This window comes from Venturia canescens, chromosome 11, assembly GCF_019457755.1.
Source record: "Venturia canescens isolate UGA chromosome 11, ASM1945775v1, whole genome shotgun sequence".
Lineage (NCBI taxonomy): Eukaryota > Metazoa > Arthropoda > Insecta > Hymenoptera > Ichneumonidae > Venturia > Venturia canescens.
The window spans coordinates 4171634-4197638 of record NC_057431.1 but is presented as its reverse complement, the minus strand read 5'-3'; the positions used below and the strand labels follow the sequence as shown (position 1 = coordinate 4197638).

General features: G+C 38.2%; 3 protein-coding genes and 2 long non-coding RNA genes across 7 annotated transcripts; 2 read left to right on the top strand and 3 right to left on the bottom strand.

The window, feature by feature from the left end:
- Window positions 1-1049: 1049 nt before the first annotated feature.
- Src64B (Tyrosine-protein kinase Src64B) lies at window positions 1050-13747 on the bottom strand. Of its 3 annotated transcripts, none has more exons than XM_043432734.1 (7): window positions 13693-13747; window positions 13146-13228; window positions 5138-5427; window positions 4864-5049; window positions 4413-4623; window positions 4046-4299; window positions 1050-3945 (listed from the first exon to the last, which is right to left on the bottom strand). In XM_043432734.1, the coding sequence occupies exons 3-7, from the start codon at window positions 5178-5180 to the stop codon at window positions 3020-3022; spliced, it is 1620 nt and encodes a 539-aa protein (XP_043288669.1). In that variant the 5' UTR covers window positions 5181-5427; window positions 13146-13228; window positions 13693-13747; the 3' UTR covers window positions 1050-3019. The 3 variants fall into 3 exon arrangements, with proteins under 3 accessions (XP_043288669.1, XP_043288671.1, XP_043288670.1); XM_043432736.1 differs by having other exon boundaries at window positions 4918-5049; XM_043432735.1 differs by having other exon boundaries at window positions 13538-13719.
- A 679-nt stretch (window positions 13748-14426) lies between these two features.
- On the top strand, window positions 14427-16869 carry Uev1A (Ubiquitin-conjugating enzyme variant 1A). The gene is made up of 4 exons (XM_043432739.1): window positions 14427-14919; window positions 15330-15472; window positions 15804-15929; window positions 16058-16869. Exons 1-4 carry the CDS (start codon window positions 14895-14897, stop codon window positions 16196-16198), a joined length of 435 nt encoding a protein of 144 aa, XP_043288674.1. The 5' UTR covers window positions 14427-14894; the 3' UTR covers window positions 16199-16869.
- A 397-nt stretch (window positions 16870-17266) lies between these two features.
- Window positions 17267-20727, bottom strand: Cyt-c1 (Cytochrome c1). The gene is made up of 6 exons (XM_043432737.1): window positions 20508-20727; window positions 19723-19773; window positions 19324-19472; window positions 18725-19022; window positions 18245-18493; window positions 17267-17870 (listed from the first exon to the last, which is right to left on the bottom strand). The coding sequence occupies exons 1-6, from the start codon at window positions 20577-20579 to the stop codon at window positions 17757-17759; spliced, it is 933 nt and encodes a 310-aa protein (XP_043288672.1). The 5' UTR covers window positions 20580-20727; the 3' UTR covers window positions 17267-17756.
- A 109-nt stretch (window positions 20728-20836) lies between these two features.
- On the top strand, window positions 20837-23799 carry LOC122418497 (uncharacterized). Its single transcript, XR_006262520.1, has 4 exons — window positions 20837-21842; window positions 21961-22007; window positions 22101-23026; window positions 23230-23799. It is a non-coding gene; the product is annotated as an uncharacterized lncRNA (long non-coding RNA).
- Window positions 23073-24785, bottom strand: LOC122418496 (uncharacterized). Its single transcript, XR_006262519.1, has 2 exons — window positions 23811-24785; window positions 23073-23557 (listed from the first exon to the last, which is right to left on the bottom strand). It is a non-coding gene; the product is annotated as an uncharacterized lncRNA (long non-coding RNA).
- Between the last annotated feature and the right edge of the window lie 1220 nt (window positions 24786-26005).

The following is a 26005-nucleotide window of genomic DNA, read 5'->3' as shown; positions in this document are numbered from 1 at the left end:
ATCATAATTTATCGTTGCAACGCAACTAATTATCGAAATCATGGCTTCTCAATGTTTTTTGAGAAAAACCCATATTCTTCCTGTCGAGATTGACAAAAGTAGTTATTTTTAATATACGCTGGTTGACACGTAGAAAAGTTTTACACTCATAAAATCTCATTTCTCTGGCCATACGTAACAACTCGAACGCGAATGATGAATCGAAGAGTAAACGAAAGTTTGACGCGTTTTTCTGGGTTATGACGAGGCGAAATTGGAATGCAAGTTGGGGGTTGAGTGGGAAGGGAGTGAGTCACGAATCAATACGCGGCCTTCAAAAATCTCCCATTCCGCTTTTTTCCTCTTTTGTTTTGGTCGGTATAAAAAGGTTTGTAGAAAAAACGGGAACGAACGTATTTTTTCTTCACTATTTTTCCATGCGCTTGTTGTTTTTGTTATATTTGAAACTCTTGTTGGACGTTATGCTGTTGAACGGTTGAACCGACGTTCGAAAACATTGTCGGACTTTTCTGGAAAATCGTTCATTTTTATTCTGGTAATTGATCAGTGGTTACGATCGTGTTGACGGAAAGTTCAATTTTTTTCTCATCTACGATCTAAAAAATCTCGAGAAAGCCTCGAGACATTAAAAAAATTCAAAGACCAGGGAAAACTAAATTTTCAATCGAAATCACAAAAATTTTACCGTCAGTCTTTCCCACATGAAATTCTAAAAAATCCCTGTAACTTTTGCGTCGATCGTCAACCAGTAAAAAAAATGGAAAAAAAGTGTTGAAAACCGTGAATTTTTTTCTCCAATCTATCGATCCATGAATTCACGTATATTCACGCTTATATGAAAGTATGTGTGTGTGAGAGAGAGTGCGATGGATTATTCGTACTAATGACACAAACTATGATCTCTTTAACCTTTTTTTTTCAATTACCAGCGAACGAAGCGAGTTTGTTGTTTTTTTTTTTTTTTCCAATTAACAAAATTCGACAAAACGTGGTGTACTCCGTTCGCTAGGATTTTTCAGTAGGACGATTCTAGAATCTAAACTAAAGTCTGCTGTCTTTTCTTTTTCTTACTATTTAGTATAAAATTTACAATTTTTTCCACCTTTGTTCCTCTCTTCTTTTTTTTTTTGTACGAGTAAAACACATCGATGACTTGAGTCTTAATCTTAAATTCTCGTCTTGTACGTCCTCCTCTATCATTATTTTTCATCAAATTGTAGGAATCTATATATATGTATATATATATATACGTTTATATACATGCGAAAGTATCTCGACGAGGGTTCAGTTTAAAAAAATTTTCGCCATTTTATGATTCAGATGACTTTTTTCAAATTAAATTAATCGGATAATGTTTCCTGTCTTTCCTTGTGAAAAGCGCAACAACAACTGTAACAACCTCCATTGTTCTCGACATTAACGTATTTTCGAAAAATTACCTTTTCACGATTCAAAAAACGGCGTACCAATTCGAACGTGGCGAAAATTTTCCGACAAACTTCCGCGTGAAATACCTCACGTATACATAGATATATATGTACATATATAAAACGCTAATATACTCGCTACAGTATATAATTCGCACTCGCTCATCGAATTTCAAAACACTCACACAAAAATCATTTCAGATTCCCGCACGAATCACACATACGCACGCACGTCAGCACACTTCGTATAATTAGTAACTCTCAGTTTTTTTATTAATTTTTTTTGTAGTTTTCTTTTTTATTCCTCGTCTCGAAAATCCGGGACGACAATTTTTCCAAGAAATCCTTCTTCGTCGTTATATTGTATTTAATAAATTTCGTATAACTTTTTTTTCTTCGCTTCTTTGCCGAGCAATTTCCATTAATAGCGCAAGAAGAGGAAAATGAGCTGAAAATGGTCCGGTAAACATCCGACAACAACCAAACGATTTTTTTCTCGCTCTCTCCCGGTCTAGATTGTTTCTCCTCTTTCTTTTCTCGCAACTCCAAAGGTCTGATTATTGTGCTACAGATTCACTTGAATCCGAATTTTTTTCGTTTTTCTATTTCGTTCGCTTTTCTCGAGCAAAGTTGTTTTTAAAAAGTCTTTTCTTCTCCGTTCTTTTCAACGAGTTTGTATTACCAACAAGCGCTTCCCAAATTTTTTTTTTCGGTAGCCAATTCGAGCGCTCGTTTTTTTTTTCAAATTTATTCTGTGCAAATACACCGTTCCGTTAAGAGTTTACGTGAAAAAGTTTTAATCTTGCGACTTACATAAAAACTCTCGTAATCGATTCTTTTCGCTTTTTTTTTTCCCTTTAATGGCACACGAAAATTTGTCCCGGTTCCTCAAGGAACGAGCTTCGTTCTGGCAGTGTTTTTGAGACTCAGTTTTATTTTTATGTCTAATTTTTCGTTAGCGATTTTTGACACGTATTCGATATTGAAAAATTTTTGAGCTCAGAATTTTGGTGCTTGGTCGGTTGAGAAAAATTTGAAAAAATTCTTATCGTTTTTGTACGTTCGGAAAATTGGTTTTCCACAATGATTGTGCCAAAGTATTTTCAACGAATTCTTTAAACGATCATCGAGATTCTCTGTTTCGTTGTTCGGAATGAACTCTCTGCGATCTTTCTACTGGCAAGTATGAATGAAAAGAAAAAAATCCATTTGGTACGATGGTAGAAGAAAGGGTTGAAGAAACGCGTTTGGCACAATAATAATAAAAACTTGATTTAAAGATAATTCTATAAGAGTTGGAATGAATGATAACAAATTTTTGGCAACCGTGCCAAGCACAAAAAATCAGATTTCAAAAAAGTTTCATCCGGAAAGAATGGTAAAAAATCGTTAAGAAAAAGGCGGTGAGGGTTGGGCAAAAAGAAGGGAGGGAGGGAGGGAGGGAGGAAGTGAAACGGTAAACGTTTGAAAAAGTGTAAAAATAATAGAGTCGGAGCTCAGCAATAAATACCATAAAACTCCATGGCACAATTAATATGAGGAGGATGAAAATGTCCATGGGGTAACGGATGGCCATGCAGATGGGCCCTGTATCAGTCTGTCGGAGGTTCGAGATAAGGTATTTCGCTGGTAACGTTAAACGATTCGAAATAATGATTGAGAAATTCAAAAGTGGGACGTTTTTCAGGACTGGAATCCCAGCATTGAAGCATGAGACGATAGATAGTGTCGGGCAAGGGTTGAGTAGGAGGTTTGGGCATTCGATAGCCTTTCTCGACTTGTTCGATAACTTCGCGTCCATGCATACCAGGATAGGGGACTTGTCCATAGGTGAAAAGTTCCATGAGTAAAACACCATAAGACCAGACATCAGATTTGATGCTGAAACGTCCATAAACAATGGCTTCCGGCGCGGTCCATTTGACCGGAAATCGACTGCCTTGTTTAGGACAATATTCATCATCTTCGATGACCCTTGCCAGACCGAAATCACAGATTTTAGCACGATTTTTCTCCCCTATAAGAACGTTCCTCGCGGCTAAATCCCGATGTATCAATTGTTTCGATTCCAAGTGCTCCATACCGGAAGCTACTTGTGCAGCGATATAAATCAAATCCTCGAATTGCATGTATTTCCCATCGCCGGTACGTAAGAAATCGATTAAGCTACCGTTGCACATGTATTCCTGCACTATGTAAATTGGCTCCTCCTTCGAGCAAACAGCGTATAACGCGACCAAATGCCGGTGCCTGAATTGCTTCATTATCGCTGCCTCCTGCAAAAACGCCTCCGTCGACATCGTACCGGGACGCAACGTTTTTACCGCTACCTCGATCTTGTTCCGCCATTTGCCATAATAAACCTCACCGAAATTACCGTGACCCAATTTTCGGATCAATTGAATTTCGCTACGATTTATCTCCCATTTGTCCCTCAATTCGGGACCCAAATCCCACATGTCCGGCTGAGGTTTTGGACAAGGTTTCGATAATACGTGACACAGACCCAGGGCATTTTCTGCAAATCAAACAAGACCACATTTTTTTTTTCTTTCGAAATCCTTGATTTTTGCGTGTGCGTGTTTTTTTTTTTTTTTTTTTTTTTTTTTTCAACTCACTGCTGTAGGCCATAACGAGTGCCGGTAATGTAGGAAAAGTTTGATTGGTAGCGATGAAAAAGCCGCCGTTATCGAGAGGTTTGATTTTATAATGTTTGACATGATGTCCCCGGCCTTCCTCCCAATCTTTCACCGAGAGGCTGTAACCGCGCGGATTGTGCTCGCTCGGTCTTACGAGGAACGTTCCACGGGGATTTTCATCGACCAAGAGAAGCTTTCCTGCCTCTTTTCTCGATACGTTCTCGAAGAACCAGCTGGTCGGACGAACGCGAAGACAGAAACATTCGATGATTAGTAAAATTCTTCTTTTTTTTTTTCTCCTCGAAGCAACGTTGAAAAAAAAGCAAAAGAGCAGGTACAAACTTACTCCTCGCTCTCGACTGAACGTTCAACGGCCACAAAATTCCAGGGTATCAAACCTTCCTGAAGAGTCCTGAGATGCAACACTCTCCACCAATCGTGCTCCGAGTCATCCAGAACTTCCATACGATCGCCCTTGACGAAACTAACGTCGGTGCTCTCGCGAGCCGTGTAATTGTAAAGCGCAACAACAACCTTGTTCGCCCTTTGCGAATGAGCTGCAAATTTTGTATAGAAAGAAAAAAAACAAAATTCGTATAATTTTTTCATTCGAAAGAAAAATCAAACGAATAAACCAACGACGTACATAATATTATCAAAAAAGTAGGAAAAAATAAAAGTCATGAAAATAGGATCGATTAAATGAAACAGTTGAACGAAACGCAGCGATAAAATTACGGAAGCAACGCGAAGAGGTGGAAAAAACGAAAAAAATAAAATAAAGAGAAAATACACACATGCAGGCACAACGACGGGTGAGCTTGTTTTACGTGGTTGATGCTGTAGCTTACAGGGGGTTGGTCTTGGTCGTATAATGTCAGCTCTGGCTTGTACCCCTCTTTGGTTTGGATCAGCGGTGTACCGATCGAGCGAGCCGCCATTGCTGTGCTTCGAGACTAATCCCGTCTCGGCTTTCTTATAAACTGTCCCAAAAAAGTCAATTCTCGCGTTACTCATCTATTTTGTATCTTTCCACGAGTCTAATATCGCGTAAAATAGAAGAAAACTCACCGATCGGTTGAGGCTCTTGTCGTTTGCTGCAACACTTGCCCATCTTGAAAACTCGCTCGGTTGGTTTTATTTTCTAACGAATGAAAATAATTCGGGGCTCGAGGCTCGAGATTGTCCACCGAACGACCAAGATCCTTCTTATCTGTTTCTCGTCGATATGGAAACACGGCGAGGTTCCATCTCCGCTGCCTTTTCTCAGCGATTTTCCTTGGCTCCTTCTTCTTATTCTCGAACTATGAATTACGAGCTAAAAACTCGTTCATCGTCTCGTCATTGGTCCCGGGTAATATCTGCAAACAGGCGAGAAATCGGTCATCAAAATTTTCCGAATTCTTGATTTTTTTTTTTCGAATGATCCCTATGTGTATTGAAAAAACGAGTGGAGGGGTTAGAGAATTCTCTCCCCTATGAGAGCGGCAGCCCCGAATTTTCGTCGACGAGGCAACGACGACCAAGGGGGGGGGTGAGTTCGGTGACTGCTGTATATTCGTATTCCGATATAACTGGCTCTTCGCATATACATTTGCGGGTGTATCGAGGCTTGGGGACGCGGCGTCCGCCATCTTTGTTTTTCAGAACTCAAATTTTTCTTCCCTCCCTCGCTCGTTCGATATCTTCGAACGAGGAATTATGCATGCAACTCGAAGGAAAAACACAACTGTCGATACTAAAAATACTGTGACTATTTTTGCTTGAATTCCGCAAACAAGTTTCTCCTACAGTTATTGAGAACCCGAACGGAAATGCTTTTCGATCGGGTATATACGCTAATAACTCGTATATATGTGTGAATCCGAACATAATATCTCTCGCACGCGCATATATATAAACACCTCCACCGTATTTCGCCTATATAAGCTTTTGTCCCCGTATATATACAGGCATAAGAGGAAAGGAGATTCTGCTTTCCGATCGAATATTCGATGCATGGCTGTGTTACTTCCTTCGCCGGTCTCCCTCTCTCTCTCTCTCTCTCTCTCTCTCTCTCTCTCTCTCTCGCTCGCTCGTTCGATAAGTTTGTGAATTCTCTTTGTTCGATTATTTGGAAAATGATGAATTTCTTAGTGAACGGACAAAGTTTGAGCAATTTTTCGTTCTCCTCATTATTACCGCTGCTTTTCGATGCTATTCGCGGATGGAGAGGAGGAATTATTGAAGATCGACTTTCAAGGAGCTTAGAGAATCAAGGTCAGGGCGGTGCTAACGGTTCGTTTGTTGGCTTTGAACAAAAGATTATTCGGGCGGGCGGAGCCAGCAATGAAAATATTGAATTTGAATTCTTTGTTTGAAAATGAAGCGAATGACCTCGTTCGGAGAGAGAAAGGTTGCGGACGATGGGAACGAGGCATCGATAGTGTACACGAAAGTGTCCAAGTGTTTTGATAAAGATTACAACGAACGAATTCTTCCATTTCCATTAAACGCGCCTCCCCCCGTCGTCGTACACTTACGCACGCCTCAAACACTTTTCTATATCTCGAACGAAAGAAAATGCTCTCAGGCCAAAAGGACGAAACTGCTCTCGAAGCACTTGAGAAAAAAAAATGCGCTTTCTTTATATATCTCGACGAGAGAAGCAGGCCGGAAAGAAAATTCCCACGATTTCAACCATCTCGGATATTCCAAAATCATTGACTCAACATTTTTTGAAATAATCTCCGTTCCGAGTTTCGGTAAATGTGTTAATTTAGTAATAACGGAGTTACCGCGCAAAGAGAGAGGAAGAGAGTGTCGCGGTGAAACGCCATGCGGGGTTTCGTCGATCGATCGAAGGAGGCGGCTCATTCGCCTTCTCTGCATCGCTCTCTATTTGTACGTTTGCCTTCGCGATAAACAAAATTTGCACGGAGCTAAGCGGCAATCGGAGAACAAAACAAAGAGGCAAATCGTTCCAATTGAATTTCACTTATAAAATGGCCTTACAACGATGATGAAAGAAGACCAAAATATTTTTCGTGCATCGTCGCGCGAGAAAGAGTCGAGGCAAAATTGTTTTGGTACGACAGACATCTGTGCGACGGACGAGCCTAACGCGCTTCGTCGTACCTTCTGGATTTGAGGTACGCTGACCATAATTTTATGGCTAAAGGAGAGTAAAAATTAAAAAATATGCAAATTTCGAAATTGCGGATGAGTCACCATCTGTCAGACGGATTGCAAGTATCCTTTGTACTTTGGGAACACATGGAACATTCGAGGCGATCGTTCTTACGCCTTGAAGAAGAAAATCGACGAAAGTAAACGCCTGTGAAAAACCAGACAGACTCGGTGAACACGTACTTTCATAGATATTCGAATAATTTTACTCTCGCGCAACGTGTTCTCGCGAGGTGTGCGACATAATTGAAAGTCGATGGAGAGGGATTAAAAAACGTACGTGTCTCGAGGAGAAACGATTTTGTATGAGGAACGAGGCCTGTGTGCTGGACGGAGCTAAACATTGTTGTTGCTGTTGTTATTATGAAAGCCAGAAACTCGAGCGAGAAGAAAGAGTGTGCCAGGGTCCTGTTCCCTCCCCTGGATCGTTCGTATTTCATTATATACTTGGCTATACCACCAATATACATACGAATTACTAATATACCTTAAACAAATGTGCAAAATTTGTTTGTAAAATAAAATTGTAGAAAGCATCCGTTTTTATTTGACTCGAATGCACATATGTCATGGACATCCAAAAGTGCATTATAATATTCGACATTTTTTAATGCACACATGTAAAAAGGAGAGTTTGAAATTTGTATAAGGTATATAGAGGAGCGAGGAGCGCGAGCAAGAGTCGTTTCGAGTCGTCCCTCTCTCATTCTCATTATTATTTTCTCTCTCGGTTGGCCTCTCCCCTTCTTCGCAGAGCTGCTGTGCCGTTGCCGCTGCTGCTGCTGCTGCTGCTGCTACTCTCACCTCAACGCTTGTCGGGCTTTCCATATAATATGTATGGGTATACGGTCCGTACTCGTTGCCTGTGATTGCCTACAGTTACATACACGCGCCTCTATACCTATACGAATAGGAAAGAGATATAGAGAGCGTGTGTAACTTGCCCGGCAACCGCGTCTAAAATTGTCCTTGAGCCTTTATTTTTGCCTTGAGCCTTCGCACTCTTTTTTTCTCCCATCATTTTCCTTTGCGCGCATTTTCACCTCGATCAACGTTACGATCGATTATTCGGATGACCAATTACACTCGAATTCCAACGAGTTTTTTTTTTCACTTTATTGCCAATTAAGAAATTCTACGCGCATTTGCAGAAAATCATTGTAGGATCGATGCGAGTGGGAGAAAACAAAATGGGAATTCCTTAATGAAATACGCAGGCAGGAAGAACGCCACGCCGCGGGATACTCACTCTCGTAAGCTCGAATAATTGAATCTCGTCCAAGAAGAGCCTTTCAACGTATACCGTATCTATAGCCAGAGATGTAAGTAATATAATAAAATACAGCGAGTGTTGCTCGAGTCATTGATCTCTCCGAGTAACGGGGCCACGAACTTTGACTCGCGTGTCATCCTCTGGCTTATAAATTACAATCGAAAAATTTACTACATTGTCCAAAGTTTTATTATGGTTACCTATTATTATCGTTTATTATCGAATAATAATAAAATACGTAGGATTGCGAGGAAAAGTGTTGAACCGAATGGAGGACGCGTATGGAAAGAAAAAAGGCTCATACGGCAACTCTCGGTGTCCTCGTAATAGCCACAAGTTTGTCTCAGTCTCCCACTCTCGATAATTCAACGTGTGCATATACAGAAGACGGGGACGAGGAGGGGAAAAAAAAATCAATAACACACAACAGCGTACGAGAGGAGCGAGAGACTAATCGGGGGTACGGCCGTTCGGTGCTGACCTGTGAGGAAATTAGCCGAGTCTATTCTCTCTTTTTTCGAAAAGCGCGCTCGAGGACAGCCCTGAAAAATCCGTCTTTTCCGCGGTAAAAATCCAAGAGATTTTTCTTTCGACGAGAAAACAAAAAAAATAATCAAACGAAAAACCATGAAGTTGGCGGGGGGGAAGCTCTTTATCTCGTAGTAAATCGGGGCTCCGGTTCTTCTGCAGTAGTAGCGAAAGAACGAACGTGCCAAAGCGAGAAGATAAAAAAGATTGAGAGAATGTTGGCAAAAATCCAGCAAAAGGATATTTCGTCTTCTCTCGTGTTCGTTTCGAAGCTATACCAGTCGAAGGAGAGAACAAGTATACAAACCCGTTGAAACGAAAAATAATCCTCATGGGATAGAACAAAATGCGCGCCCGATCTGCCATTGCATTATCTTCATATATATATATATATATATATGTATATTCCAACGAGCGAGTACGCTGGAGAATCCGATAGATGGAGCACGGTGATAAACAGTCGATAAACCGGAAACAAGCTCGAGAAAACAATGAGGTTGTTGTTGATGTATTCAATTTCGTTGTATTCACTTCAGGCGCATATAGTTGGGGCATGGTAACAGTTTGAAGAGGGAAACAACAATTGGTCGTTACCGAGTAGCGACAAATATTTCAACTATTCAATTGTTTCGCCAAAAAATTGTGGAATTCTATTTTCTACGTGAATGAAAACGAAAAAATCTCACATTCTCGTGTATAAGCAGGCAAATTAATGATTTTTTCAGTCTTCGCGCAGCAGTAGCGGAGAGCATAATTCGAAGTGATAAAAAAATTCATAAGAATTTCGTCAAGGGGCGATCTGGTCCGAAGAGTGCGTAAGCTCCGAGAACACGGTGTGTCACGGAGATCGTTCACGAATCACGAAACGGAGACGGATGAGAAGGAGGAGAAAGCGCGGGAGGCAGAGCGGAGGAAAGCGAGTTTTCGTCGTTTGTTCCGTGAGAGTGTGCGCATTAGAGATTGATCGTCCATGACGCGTTACAGTTCACTCTTTCAAATGATTTTCTTCATTTTCAAGTTTCGGAAGGGAACGATGGGAATAAGAGTGTAACGAATGATCGATAATTTATCACGGATCGAGAGTACAAAGAGCGAGGAGGAGGAGTTATTTATTCTTCATAATTCATCGGATCATTGCATTTTTGACCAAAGTATTACACGCCATATACGTTGATGTATATTAGTATGTATAATAATACGTATGTGCGCTAGTATGATGCCTCGAGTCATCGTCCCGACGAGAGACAACGGTACTTTTTTTTACCTGCTATTCTCACACGCCCCGAGAGACCTCACGATTTATCGTATTTTTTTCTTTCCTCTTCCTCTTCCTCTGCTATTCGCGAACTATATCTATAGATATGCATTATTTTCTAGTCGTTTATGCCTCGAGTCACTCAAAGGACTATTTGTTACGAGGGGAACGAGCTGTAAATGCTTCTTCTTTCGAATTTCTCTTTGTCTCGTTATTGTTTGTTATTCAATGATGTTTTTCATCGTGCCAAAGGCGAACGAATTCTAATATGAAATTTTTGCTAACCGGATTTTTCGTTGACCCATTTGATCGCTGAGAAACATCGCGGCGTTACGAGCTTCCCGAGCTTCCATGGGCATTTCACCGAGATAGATAATAATTGTATTGTTTGAGTGAAGTACGTCACGGGTTGATTCACCACGTCCGTAATATTTGCACAATTTAGCCTGTGAAAAAGTGGATGGCAATGGCGATCGATTGGCAGGAGCGAAATTCAATACGCACGACTGCGATAAAGATCGATTAAATTGGTTCGTGCATGTATCTCTGAATATTTATTTTTCCGAAACGCAACGACGCCGAGGGTGGCGCAAAAGTTGAATCATCAGATTCGGAGGATCGATAGCTCCTTCAATTCTGAGAAGAAAAGTTTTTAATTATTTTCTTTTCCGATAAACCGTTGAGAAGATATCGCTCGATTGAGAAAAAGAGGCGGAGCAGGCGCCACATGCCACGCCCCCGGCGTCTCAATGGGCGGGGGTATTAGCCTCCGCGGTCCTTAGCGACCGAGCTCGCGACGGTCCTCGCAACAATAGATCGTGTCCACGATTTGTTTGCATTAATTGATCATCGACATACTTTGGAGGAATATCGTTGAGGTCGCGGACACCGTACAAGCGTGGGAATCGCCCCCCCCCCCATCGCGCCGCTGACGGTAGGCGGAACGTTTTCCCTCTCCAACAGCGACGCGTATCGTTGTTTAGAAATTTAAAGACAGCTCATGATAAACGGTCGATCGTACCGAAAATATCGATGGGCCTTTTTATTATTCGTAATTCTACGATGGATCGGTTGGAAGCGCAGGACACCCGGTAGATCGATGAATATTCGAGGAACGGTAGACTCGTCATTGCAGTTGAACCGTGCGAACTATGTGACACGATATACGTATAATCCCGAATCTATCGCGATTCCCATTCCACCTATACGCGATCGACGAATATATTCGGATACATCCTCTTGCTAGAATAATACCTCCGGTGTGCCAGTGCGCTTATAAGCCACGCGCGCGCGCGCGCGCACAGTTAAATGTCAATGGACTCTTCAAACTCTTGCGAAGAAGTTCCAACCTGTTTCTTCCCCCGCAGTTATTCTCTTCTGGGGTAACGTTAATCTCGTCCATCCTCTTCGATTTGACAAACATTCGAATAATAAACTAATTTCAATAACATTACGCGCATCAATACTTTCATTGGCCGTGTATCACGAAAATCGATTAAAACGTATCTAAAACATTTCTGGATTTTCAATGTCATTTTATCTCATTTCGCTCTGCTTGGATGAAAAAGTGAACAACGATTATTTTTTGTACAACGTAATTTCGAATAATATGCAGTTTTGTTATCAGCAACATTATCAATTCAGGAAAATAATCCAAACGAATCGTGTTATCAAATAAAAAAAACCGGAAGTGTGTTCTACCGATGAGCCACTCTACGCGATAAGATTAAAGTTTATCCTTGGCACCGTGAGCCAAGAAACGGGGAAACAGAGTTTAAAAAAAGAGAAAAACTTGAAATAAAAAATCAAACAAACGAATTTTTAATAAGATTTAATGATAAGAACGAGCACTTTATTTATATATCACGTGTGAATCCGTCATTTAATTTTATCCGTCAACTGTCACTTTGAATCGATCAATAACGTTGACTGGGACTATTTCTTGACGAAGTAAACGATCGAATGGTCTTTCAGTCATCCCATTAACTCCACGTTGTTCATTATAATATCTATCAACGGTGGAAACCGTCGTTGACTATTCGGAGAATTGCCAGAAAAATCAAATAACGGGAATGTGAAGGACCGTAAAAACTATAGAAATTAAGGGTAAAAAGGAATGAGTTGAAATTTGAATTCATTCGAGAATACTTGGCGTTGGAAAAAAAACCGAATATATTCGTTTTGGTCGGCCATCTTGAAAACGTCTGATACTCTCATGAATCCAAACAAATTTACCCACCATAAAAAGGTAGAAAGACTATTCACGTGTCACTCGTCAAGTGAAGAAAAAAGCGTTAGAGTTTTTGTGTATGAACGCCATGTTTTGTTTTTATGGAGGAAAAAAAGAAGGAAGCTGGATGAAAAGGGCCATGGATAGAGAGGATAAAACAAAAAAGTAAGATAAGAGAGACAAGTGCATATGTAGGACAATGACTGCGATTGTGTCTCGAAGATTGAAACAGAATCTTGATTGCAATGGCGGTAGTCTCTCGTAAAAAAAAGATTAGAATTCGTTTCTCGACAGATTAACCCAACAAGACAAAAATGGAAGACTAAATAGAAAAACACATTTGATGAGCCGAATTGAAACTAAATTCCCCCACTCGGAAGAAAGGCAATGTTTGCTTGCACCATTGTTTGATAAAAAATACCTACGCTCTCAAAAAAGCGCAAGAAAGAGATCACTGGGGGGTTACAATGTGAATTTTTTTTTTTCCATGGAAAAAAAAACATTCCTGTTTATAACAGGGTTTTGAAATCTTCTTGAAACGAAAATATGTGATTCACATTTTTTGGAGAGTTGGTAACAGAGAGCGCGGAAAAAATGAGAAGAAAAACACAACAAAAAACTATACCTTTCGCTCTCCGTCGTTGTCCGTGGAGCTCGTCGTTTCTTCGTGTAATCCCTCCAGGGGCGAAGCGCTCAAACGTCCTATCACTATATATATACACATATGCGGGTGTATGAATATTACATATATATATACATGCATGGATATATGTATATGTATATATTCAAATACGTATGGCAAGATCGAAAAGTGTTGGTGATAATGCTACATGAAGCTCTATAGTTGGACACACAAAATATACATAATGTAAACACACACACACACACACACACACACACACACACACACACACACACACACACACACACACACACACACACACACACGCACGCCCGCGCTCGCTCCTGGAAAAATCCTCGAACTCTCGATATTATTAATTCTTAATGTTTATCCACCTTTGCTCGACGAGCAATCCACGATTTCAATTTTTACATGTATGATTTATATGATACGTAAGGATCAACTGTAGAAACGATTACTCTTCCTCGAATGCGAGTGTATTAGCGAAAAAGATACGAGAAAAATGAACACAAACCCTCCCGTATCTTACCTCGCTACTTGCGGGGCTGCTTTTGCCTTGCGCAGCCGGCGCGATACTACCCGGAGCCAGAAATCTCGCTCTCTCTCTCTCTCTCCCCCCCCCCCCCTTCTACGCCCACTTGGCGCGCCATCTTTGTTCCCTTACTCTTTCTCCAGAGGGCTCGCTCCCCTCTGTCTGGATCGGTCGCGACCCACGCGCCGAACCAGTGACGTAGCACCGATGATGTATCAACGTGGTATCAACGATTAACTAGCCTCCCACCCCGCTCCGGAATACGTTTATTTTTCAAAATTCATAAAACTCACAGGGAATAAAAAAATGTGTTGATTGTTGATTAAAAAAAAACATTGAATAATTGAGAAAGTATTTGTGTCGAGCATATTGAGAATTATAATTGAACTACGAAGTGAAATTCAGCACAATTTTCTGTTTTTATCCATTTGATCGGGCTTGAAGCATCTTCCGAGCAAACTGGTCGATCAAAAATTCGATTCAAAAATTGTATTTTATCTTTGAACTTATAAAAATTCGCGCTTATGTTTCCAATTTGAATGCTCTGCGCTTCATTTATATATATATATATAAGGACCTCCTTGGGGTGATGGCTTAACAAGGTTCCGGGAATCGCCACCGTCGCAATGCGGATAGTTGCGCTGGTTGCTGCTTATTTCGGTTTTTTTACCGACTGAGTTACCTGATCGAGTTCCTTACTACTAACTACTACGCTTCTTCTTCGCTGTTCAGTTCAGTTTTTATAGTTCGGGGTTCAGAGAAGGGTGTACGTTCGTACGTACATACAACCTCACGGTAGATTCGCGGAGGTTTATTCGGGGATAAAGGTTTATATCATTGAGAGTGTAATCCACGTAGATATTCGGTGCAAAAAACAAAATACAATAATTTCCAGACAAAAATCGTTTTTAAGACACAAATAGATACGCAGTTTCCACGCGTTGATACGCACCAAAAAAATACACATACAATATACTCTGACTCGCGGGGTTGTGCATGAAAAAAGAAAAAAAAAACTCCCGAAACGACAGCAGGCATCGTTGTAAAATTGAAGAAAAGTAAACCTCGTGCAGTTTTGAAGTTTTTATAAAACCTACCTTAAAAGTGGCATCCCAACTAAAAGTGGTTTTATAAATAAAATAATTCACATATTTAATATATATATTAAAAAATAACGTGCTTCACGTAAATTCGTGATCATGGCGGTGCCCACGGCCGGTGTAGGTAAGTAATTCATTCCGTCTCTCTTTCACTTTCTATTACCGAAACCGCTAAAAACTTTGTCGAACGATTTTCTCTTATTTATTGATCGTTTGTAATTTTTTTCCGTTTCGACATTTTTTTCATAATTCCTGACAGTTTTCCATACTATAAATATATACGAATTAACACCCATGTGTGCGTTAATTTTCTTGTACTCTGCACATTATATGTATATATGTATATGTATATGCTGCAATGCGCGTTTCCGCCGCCCCAAGCCTCCAAAAATGTTTCCAAATACCAAAATTTTTATTTTTCATTCTTCTGGTGATCGATTTTTCGTTAAGTTGATTTATTTTCCTATAATTTTCCCCAATAGTAAGTTAGCTTTTATGTTAATTGATAATTAATTGAAAAAAATGGCGACGCAGTGGTACCTCGAAATTTCCGCCTGCTCGAGGAACTTGAACAGGGCCAAAAAGGCGTTGGGGATGGCACCATCAGTTGGGGCCTTGAAAATGATGATGACATGACGCTCACACATTGGACCGGAATGATCATCGGACCGCCAAGAGTGAGAATAGTTTTTTGTGTTTTTCTTTTGAATCGAAAGATTTAATCAGGGTGCATGGTATTTTAACAGAGATTTGAATGAAACTATTATCACAGTGATTTAAATAAAAATATTGAGAATCATTGTTTTTCTGACAGTGATACCATTGATTCGTTTTGTGCTTTGCAAATGCATTTGTTTCTTATGAATTAGGTACCATGACAGAGATTATTAGACATTCTTATTCTGCCAATTTTTCCAACTCGCATATGTCTGAGAAAAAATATTTAAAATATCAGGGTGACAATAAATTTTTTATTCTTTGCGCACTGACGAATTTTCTAACTTACAGACACCATATGAAAATAGGATGTACAGTTTAAAAATCGATTGCGGTCCAAGATATCCGGATGAAGCTCCTAATGTTAGATTTTTAAGCAGAATCAATATGAACTGTATTAACAGTACTACTGGAGCGGTAAGGAATAAATTTTTCATAGAATTTGCATTTTAATGATTAAAGAAGAACCATTTTATTTGGTATGAGAAAAAACTTCTTAAAATGAATAATAAAAATTCATGGTTTTGATTTATCTGTACGGATAGGTGGACAACCGGAGCGTGCCGGTACTGGCAAAATGGCAGCGTGAATTCACGATCAAGACGGTATTACAAGAGTTACGTCGTTTAATGACGCTGAAGGAGAACATGAAATTATCTCAGCCGCCGGAGGGAAGTACTTTTTAGCCCGGAAAGATACAAAATTCTGTTGAAAAACAGAAGGGTTCGTTGATGAATTTCAAAGTCGGAGAAAGGAGAGTCCAAGTGAAGGAAATGGCAAATCATGCGGCGACATTAAAGATAGAAGAGCAACCAAATAAAATTTTACAATATCTGTCGCATGTGAAGGGAACAACAGTTGAAAAACACTCCAGAAAGTTGAAAAGAGAATCGAGGCGAGACGAAAGAAGAAAGGAATAATGAGAAAAAAGAAAAAAAAGCTTAAATAATAATAATATTAATATTATTAATTAATTAATAATAAAAATAATTGTAATGAGAAAAGAAAATGTTTTAATTAGTTAGCAATTTGAACTGCATATTTTTCTGCATTCAGTGCCGCTATTCCAATACTCTTACCCAAGGGCAAACACGACGACTGCACACAATAATAGACACGACACAAACTCACACACGTACACATTGCATCATCGAGAAAAAAATATTAAAATAAAAAGTATGGGAATATTGTATTTTCAAATTTGACGAATTGATGTCTTGCCCATTTGGGGAAGAAATTCAAAGAAAACCATAAACGAAAGTAAGGCGAGTCACGCTAAGGTGTAATTGAAAAAAAAAATGTGACACAAAATGATAAAAAATATTTTTATCGCCAGGAAATATAGATATTTTGCTTCTTCAGGCGTTTTTATAAGTCGCAAATAAGTTTTTTGATTATAGCAACACGAAAATTTTTTTTTTTCTTTTAGAACGGACAAATTATTTGTTCGATTTTTCTTTCTTTTTTTGTAAACTGATCACGGGTGTACTGTCGGTAATTTTGCAAGTTTGATGGGAAATTTCCCATCTATAAAAAGGTCGAAGCTTCCTCATTGATATAGAATGTAGAGATAAGAGTCTATACCGAGTCTCTTGATGTGCTTCTATTGAATTGTCCATGGTTTTTATTCTCTCGATAATTGCAAGGCTGCTCTTTATTTTTTCAATGATATTGTTCTTCTGAAGTAGGGGAAATAAACTTTGAAGCGGTTTTCGAGGATTTAGAGCAGGAAGAAATCTCAGGTTCACTCGTCATTCATTTTGTGTGTATATATATATATATATTTTACAAGTAAGAAGCGATTCGTAAAGGTTCACTTCATTGACAATAATTTCGAGTTCCGAAAGTTACGAGCACGAATCGTGATATTGCCGAAATCCAAAAAGTCAACTAGGATCGAAAAGATCGAGTGTGAGGAGGGGAAAAAAAGAAATTTATGTTTTTTGAATGGCGTTTGAGTTTTTTTTTTTTAATAATTGCGAATTCCTCGCTTTTTCTTGCTCTTTAGTTTGTTTATTTTATTTTTTTTTTTTTTCAAGTTTTACATTTCTTTTTTCCGTTCTCTCACTCTCTCGATAATTGTTTAAATTAAAAAACTACGGCGTCTCGACCAGCTAACACGATCATCTTTAGACGAACATTTTTTCCTTTTTTCCTCGGCTGAGCTATTTCTCGTTTTATTCTCGTTAATATTTGCTTCTCACAATTGATTTATTCATGGCCGATTTCCCTCGCAAGGACGCACTACTTTTTGCTCTTCGGCGGTAGGAAAGCCAACTTCGTGTTCTTCACCGTTGTCCATTTGTGTCTCTTATACCAGTACACTACTAATGTCAATAATGTACCGATTCCAATTACCTGCACATTTGAGAAAATGAAAAAAATATGAGTAATGTGAGGATTCCGTTTTCACATTCTTCAACATTATTTGAAAAAAATCTTGTTTAATTTCTTTTGAATGTGGATATTTAGGATTTACTCCTGTCGGGACATAATAATTTCACTCTCGTTAAAAATGAGACTGAAGGTTTTATGGAATAATAAACGGAATCATCATTAGAATCGATGATAAAAAATTGAGGCCAAATAGAAAAATAGAATAGAAACGATAAGTAAAATTGAGTTGAAGACTTGATATTCATTTTGATGAGGAAAAATGTAATAATATAATATTGGGTTAAGAATTGTATTTTTAGAAATTACCGAAAGCAAGAATTCATAGAGTAATTTACCTTGATAGATTGTCTCTGTCGTTCATCGTACTCGTGATTTGATGTCCACATGAGGAATGTGCAAATATCCTTTGCTACCTGGGAAGCGGTCGCCGGCGTGCCATCCTCGTAATCGAGTACCTCGTCGTAGATAACTTGTGCCATGCCAATAGCACCTCCCGCGAAATAGGGGTTGAAGTGAAGACCCTCTCGTAGGTTTACACCGGCAGGTGGATCGCAATAACCGGTCAGGAGCGAGAATATATAGTTCTACAAAACGAAATGACCAATTATCCATTCAAATTCAATAAATCATGACGAATCGAGTCAATTTTTCAAGTGAAATTCCAACAAAATAATGAGAAAATTATAGTTAATACAGAAAAACGTTTCAAAATCAACAAATATCTAGAGATGTAACAACAACGCGTCAATGTATACTTGAGATTGGGAGATTTTTTTTCGATGTTGTAAAAAGAAAGTTTGGAAAGGGAAATTCACCTCGCCACCGTGTCTTCCATTAATAATGTAAGATAAATCTGGTGGATTGGCACCGCCATTGGCGGCACGAGCAGCTTCCTCATTCGGATATGGAGCAGGCACGTAATCCGACAATTTTCCAGGACGCATGAACATGTTGCCCTGATCATCGGGTCCGTCTTGAACTTGAATCTCCGCGGCGATAGCTTTTGCCTCATCTTCGGTGTGCGTAACGCCTACGAGATGACGATAGGCGACGAAATTCAAACTGTGGCAGGCTGAGCATACATTCTTGTACACTTCCCATCCTCGTCGCATACTGAACAACAAAATATAAGTAAATTCATTATTCTCAATAAGTCCGTCTTCGCTTTACCAAAACGACATGGTGAATTACACAAGATTGAGTACAAAACATAACACTGAATCAAATTATTTGAAAAATTAGATACGAAATAACAGATACATCTAGAATAAAGGGAAAGTGACAATATACTAACGTATATAGAAATCGAGCCTAGAAAAGCATCAAAACTCATTTGAAAAATGGCATTTCAGTCCAAATTCATGTATAATTGTGCAAAAAACAAATTTTCCAAAAATATTCTATGGACAATTACCTAGCATGATCGAGGGATTTGAACCATCCATAAAAGTCCCATCCATACTTGGGAGGATGGGCTATCATTTCGAAGGCTTTGACAGAGTTCTCCAGAGCATAAATCAGAGCTCCTATCCCTCCGGCAGTAACTCCCAGACATGATAACAGCTGTCAAATTGAAAAAAATTCAGATTTTTGTTTCATAAGTTTTTTTAAGGAATCTCCTGACTGGATGGAGAGTTTGAATATCAAAAAATGGAGATAAAGAGATTATTCTGTTGTCTAATCTCTATTTACTGTCAGTTCTTTAAATTTTCCTCACCAGTTATGTCAATTAAAAACTCTTGGAAATTCAGGAAAGGAGGCTGGATAAGGATCTCAACCAGGCAGAGTTTGTTTCTTTTCTATAATGACCTACCACTTTACGACCTCTGGACCAGTCTTTGCCCACCGTTGAAAACTGGCTCCCCTAAGATTAAAAAAAAAGTAGAGATTTATTGAAAATCTTAAGAGTATGTAATTGTTACAGGTAGTTTTTCAAGTTAAATGTCAATAAGAGGCAACACATTTAACCGTTCAAGAACCTTCGGCAAGCACTAAAGTAAAAATGTGTACTTGTTTCAAACGATCGTTCAGCCTTCGCTTGGACTATTGAAACCCAAAAAAGTTTCCTTTTATTTTGAAATTGATGGGTCAAGTTGACACACGCCAAAATAAATTCGTTCTATTTTTATATTTGACCAATCTCAGTTATAGATTTTCCCAAATGAGAATTTTTTCTTAAAAACTTGAGGGAATGCACGAAAAGTAAAGAAAAGAAATTTTTTTTGACTTTGATGTAACGATGGCAGCATCACACGCGATTTTCCTTTGAAATGATACATTACATAACAGACTTGAAGATTGCGTGTTGAGGTGTATTTTTTAATTAATGAAAAAAAAATGAATAAACTAAACTTTGACATTTCTATAAAAAAAAAAAATGAAAGGAGGAAAAAGCTGTTTAAAACGCGAAAAATGTGACATAGCAGCCGACAAACGCAACGTTGCCAGAGGGGAGAAACTCAAGTGCTGAATTTTAGCCTCTGCGAGCGTAATGGTTTTCAACAAATTAGTTAATTTTTAGAATTTGATGTGGCACAAAAAGATGTTGTTAGCAACTAAAAAATGTTAGGTTTGTTTTGAGTGTTTAATTTTACTTACCTGATTAAAGAGTAATCCATTATTCGCTCTAAGAAGGCCAGATCGACAAATTTTACCTAACGATGCCGCCATCTTGGCCAGAGGTGCAATGTGCAAAGAACCCACCTAGTCAGGTAAACAACTCATACCAAAACTCAAAATCAGATTTTCCTTTATTTGTCTACACCTTTTTTATCATTGACATATGGATTCGAGTATTCGATTTACGAATTTTTGGCTTTCCGTAAACAATAACTTTTAGAAGATTTTAGAAATGATTATTGAATCAAATGATCGTCTCTCTTCGATTCCCAAGCTTACCAATCGCCAAACCCAAACCACCCAAACCCAGAGTCTTGCCCAGAGTGATCATCATCATCATATATGATATTCTTCTTTCTTCATGGCTTTCATAAAGTTAGCCGGGCAACTTTGAATTTTCAACTTTTTTTATAATTAACCCTCCGTTGACACACATATTTTTCTCGCACCTCGGATCCCTATACACACATGGGTCAGCAGTTTCATACCATGTTTTCCCATACCTAGACTCGTTTAAAAAATCTGAAAAAATTCAGGAATGTAGTTTGATATCTATAGAAAGAGAACATGCGTTAGGAAATGGATAAAAATTAATCTTTATTATTTTTATTCAATGAAAAATGATACAAAGAATGAGAAATTTAGAAACAGTCCGGACACCACAGACAGACCCATGTGTGTCAACGGAGGGCCATCATATCTCAAGGTGGTCGCGTGGTGGTCGGTGGTAGCGCAATTAAAATGCTTGGTGGTTTTTTTTATTTTTAATAAATACATCATTTTTATTTTTAGCATTAAATTAGCCGTCCAAAATTAATTTTATAAATCGTGAAACGCAATTTACATACGAGTTTTACTGTTTGTCAGTTACAAATATGGGTCTAAAATTTTTACGGAATTCTCAACTTCGGTTTTTTAGAGTTCTTATGACCAAACAAACATTGTCAAACGATTGGCGTTGAGAAAAATGTTTAAAGTTGAAATATATAGGGGCGCTAATGGCCGTTTTCTCCGACGCGGTTCAAACTCAGTTCAATTTTTTTCATATAGTTTCGAGATAGGATGAACCGAGTTTAAACTCAGATTAACGTTGGAGAAAACGGGCATAAGAGTTTAAGCAACTGAGAGAGATGCAGTGTGTGTGATGGCGACGACGGGTACGTTACGTTTTGGCGCCGCCGTTTGGGCGCGAGGATATTTTTCGATAAATTATGCATAAATAATGTAACAATGCTGTTGATTATATTTCAGGAGATCAAGAGTTGGGAAATGGCGTGCCACTTTGACAGTTGATAGGGGAGAACGAAAACCTGGGTGAGTATAGTGAGTAAACTCACTAAAATTTTCTTACCAGCAAAGTTTTGGTGAATCGGAATAATTTTATGGCTTGGGTGAATTTTGTGATGCTTAATCTGTAAAATTTCAATTACAGTGAGAGAGGCGGCCCGTTCACCCTCCCCAAACAAGATCGATGACGGGGTAAGTTGCGAAATTAGCGCAAACAGCGAACAGATTTATTCATCTCTCCTTCTAATTCCAATTTAAAAATTGCACTTTTCATTTTTTTTTCAGTTCTTGCCGCATAGGACCCCGCAGTCGTTACACAATAACTTTCAAAAATCTATTCTTCCAAATATCGAAAATTTCGAAATACTAACTGTCGACGAGAGACAGCTATTTTTGCAGTTGAGAGAAAATAAAAGACGGCGCAGATGCGCAGATAAAAGTTGACAAAATAAAAAAAAAAGAACTCAACTTATATATTTTTTCAACTTATTATTTTTTCAACTCATTATTTTTGTTTTATCCGTCGGTCAAGTAAATAACGCCGCGTCTTCATCGCTATTTTCATTAAGAGCTCTCTAGTCGAGATATTGCCACGAACTCGTGACGTATGGCAAATAAATGAGTTTAGGCTGTGACTCCACGAGTAAAATCTAAACTTTAAAAACAACAAAAAATATTTTTTCTTTTTTTCTTTTTTAGTTATAAGTTTCTCAATGATACATTGAGCTCTGATTGAAATAAAAAAAAAAATCAAAGCATTAAAAACATGAAAAAATATATTTTTTTATTTTTCTTTTTTAGTCGTAAGTTTCTCAATAAAACCTTGAACTCGCAAAAGAGCAAAAAAACGATTGCGACAGAGTCGTTCAATACCTTATTTAATACACATCATCGTGTTGATCGAGCGAAAGCCCTTGAGAATGAGAGAGTACAAAATCAAAACTATTGTTAAGTGTATTGTTATTGGATTAAAGTTTTGCAAAATTTGCTCGACAATTGCTACACGAGTTTGTTTTTTTCCTTCCGAAGACAACATATATTTTTTGACAACTTGCATGAAATGACCAAATCACACGTGGACTCATAAACGTTCAGCAGTTCGGAAATTGTTTCAACGCCCGAATCTTCGAGAACAACAATTCACAGTTTCCAACAAAGTCTGATGGAAGTGATCGAGGAAACTAAAGATGATGGGGATTGAAATACGAGAGGTAGAAGAAAATAAATAAATAAAAGCACAAAGGGTTCAAGCTTTTCTCGTATGATGGAACGATTCAGTCCTCTCTATTCGGGTCTGTTTTGGGGAAACATCTCCATTGAGTAATTCAGTGTTTGCGTTGTTGAGTGCGAGTGGTTGTTGGTGTTTCAATCGTAGTCGCACTTTTTTTCTATTGTTTTTTTTTTTTGTATGCAGTAGAGAACGTGATAAATGGAAAGAGAAGAGAAACGCCGAGGCAGGATGCAACGAAGATCCAGCAGGTTGAGCAAGCTTTCGCAATTGCACCGCGCGAGTTTCAATGACATTCCGACAAGAATCTAAGGCTTGTTCGTTTCGTTGGAAAATTTCGATATTCCCGGTTCGCTGGAAGTGGTGCATTCACGTAATTTTTTTTCGTGCTCGAGCAGCAATCGATTTTCCCCGGTTGTTTTTAATCCCGCAAATATCGATAGACGAATCGAAGTTTTTCACAGTCGCAGCTTGTCTCATTGAACTTTGTTGGATTTACCGTCAAGTCGAGGACCTAGAGAGAACAAAATCTCAAACTGTTTAAAAATAAAAAGGTTGAAAGTTATTTGCAATAAGAGGAGCGAAACAAATGAAATTTCTTTTTAATTTGGAATTGGTCTATTTGAATTTTATTAGAGGATAATTACAATATGTACGTTGATGTCCATCTTTTGCTTATGATTGGAAATAATTGAGTGTTGGAAAGAGATTCGTAATCGTTGTTTTTAAGTGAATAATAAAAAAATTTTATATTTGGTGACGCTTACCTATTTCCGTACGAATTGTTGCAAAGTATATGGATGGGTACATCATCGTTGTTTCCTTATCGCTGCGGTCTTTTTCAGCGCTGCCCTTATCCTTTGCCGGATATAAGGATTTTCTAAAATTTTGCAGTCTCCAGTTGCCGACAAGAATCCACTGGGGATATTCTCGATGGGTATGACAATACAACTGTATCGCCATAGCACAGGCTGCCGGTCCATTTCTGTAAACAGAAGAATATTCTTAAGATTCACGAGAAAATAGGGAATGGATCAATTTTGCCAGAGCATGGAAAGTTTTCATGTTATATCTCAAAACTTTTTGGGAAAGTCGAATGAACACTCTGCTCGAGGATATATAGCGATGAAACCCAAACTCAAAAAACCTCCTTACTTGCCGCCCGGCACCCTACAAAGCTATACAAACATGGGCTGTGACATTCTGAGGGAGAATTTAATTTGTCTAAATTCAATCTGTCGTTTGTAAACTAGAATGAAAACCACATGGTTGTATGGTCAATTCGCTGCAGAGCGAAGATCAAAGCCGGCTCGAAGGAAATCAGAAAAAACTCGAGCGATAAAAAGCTGGAACTTGCCTTGCAAACTTTCTCCTCAATAATTAAATAAGAGAATCTATATTTGAAAGAAACGCTTTCATTCAATGAGTAATCGAGTTCCTTTCTCTTTTGATATTCGTTGGTAAAAACGATGAAACATTATAAACAATAATATAAGAAAAAATTAAAATTTTTTTGTCAAAAAACATAGTTTTTCATATAACTTTATTTACAAATAAGAATTGTTTGTTACAAGGCAGAGTATACATAGAGACAGGTGCAGAAACAGAGAAAGAATAGTCAAAATTGAGAAGACGTGGCAGTTTTGAATCCTTGTAAATTGACGTTGAACTACGTTTCATTTGTTTGTATTTTAAGTCTTTCTCACAATTCTTTAAGGCGATCATTTTTTGTTTTTTGTTTGTTTGAAAGCTTCATCATTTTTTGCCAGATTTTTTTATTCCACCCGTAACTAATGGCCCTTTTTGTCCAGCCTTTTTCTGTGCCTCAGCCAAGAGTTTTTGAGTTTCTTTCTGCTTTTGCTTAAAAGCCAAATCCTCATCGTCCAAATCCTTGACATCCTTCTTAGGTGCCTTTAATGGTTTCTTTTTGCCACCCTCTCGACCTGACATTCTGAAAGGTTAAAAAAACAAATTAGGTATCGAAACTGTTTGTTAAAAATTTTGAAAATCGGGGAGGGAGCCTTTTTTTCATCAATTTTTCAACATCTCATGATAGATCACTATGAAAAAATTACAAAAACATATAGAAAAGGTAAAATAATTTTTATATTAATTTCTTAATAAAAGGAATCGATCTTGTGCAATTATATATACGGTGTTCCAGTTTTGAGATAGTTTTTACATAATTTATGCTCAAATAAAATTGTGAAAAAATCTAAGAATTGATTTTTGGCATTGAAAAAGACAAATTTTGAAAAATTCCATAAATTTTAAGGTTATGAGGAAAATATATTAGGGGCAAAATAATGTAATCAATATCCTATTTGTTGAACTTGGAACGATGTTATATGTGTTGTTCTAAAAGTCTTGACTGAACAATCCGGAAAATATTACGAGAAATATTTTTTCTCAAAAATGTTGAAACTTGGCTAGAAGGATTTGCATGAGATTTGATAAAGGTTAGGCGTCGAATCTTTTGCCGACACTACACAACGAAAAACAGTTCTCGACGCTATGGGGAAAAAAAAATTGCAAATAAAAAGATCGAATAACTTCACTTGCTTGATCGTGATTGATTTCTGCGTCGTATTTAGCGGGGCTTCAAGATTTTTGAAACCGTGAAAAAAGGATCCTCGTGTCCGTCACTATTGAAGGTTTGATCGAATAAAAAAATATTCTATCGACCGAAAACCGAAAGCCGAAAGCGCTGACGAGATATATAAAACGCACCAAACGCACGCAACGCTTCATGAACGCCACCTAGGGAAATTATCTGATAATAATATTTTTCAGGTACAAAGGGCTTTGAGCGCATCTACATAAAGGTAAAGGTCCACCACTGTATATATGATGATGATGCTAGATAAAAATGACGTTGGTTTCTTTCTCAAATTGAACGATATAATGGGTTAATAAAGAATTTTTATTCAATCGACGTATAAAGAATAAAAAGGATAAAATA

Excerpts from the sequence above, each read along its gene's own strand:
- Cyt-c1 (XM_043432737.1), bottom strand. The coding sequence starts at position 20,579 with ATGGCGGCATCGTTAGGTAAAATTTGTCGATCTGGCCTTCTTAGAGCG. Across the intron at positions 19,473-19,722 it reads GGTCCAGAGGTCGTAAAGTG|CTGTTATCATGTCTGGGAGT; the intron begins GTAGGTCATTAT and ends TCAATTTGACAG. Across the intron at positions 18,494-18,724 it reads ATGGAAGACACGGTGGCGAG|AACTATATATTCTCGCTCCT; the intron begins GTGAATTTCCCT and ends TTCGTTTTGTAG.
- Uev1A (XM_043432739.1), top strand. The coding sequence starts at position 14,895 with ATGGCGGTGCCCACGGCCGGTGTAG. Across the intron at positions 14,920-15,329 it reads GGTGCCCACGGCCGGTGTAG|TGGTACCTCGAAATTTCCGC; the intron begins GTAAGTAATTCA and ends ATGGCGACGCAG. Across the intron at positions 15,930-16,057 it reads TTAACAGTACTACTGGAGCG|GTGGACAACCGGAGCGTGCC; the intron begins GTAAGGAATAAA and ends CTGTACGGATAG.
- Src64B (XM_043432734.1), bottom strand. The coding sequence starts at position 5,180 with ATGGGCAAGTGTTGCAGCAAACGACAAGAGCCTCAACCGATCG. Across the intron at positions 4,624-4,863 it reads ACCCGTCGTTGTGCCTGCAT|CTCATTCGCAAAGGGCGAAC; the intron begins GTGTGTATTTTC and ends CAAAATTTGCAG. Across the intron at positions 3,946-4,045 it reads ACTCGTTATGGCCTACAGCA|AAAATGCCCTGGGTCTGTGT; the intron begins GTGAGTTGAAAA and ends TTTGATTTGCAG.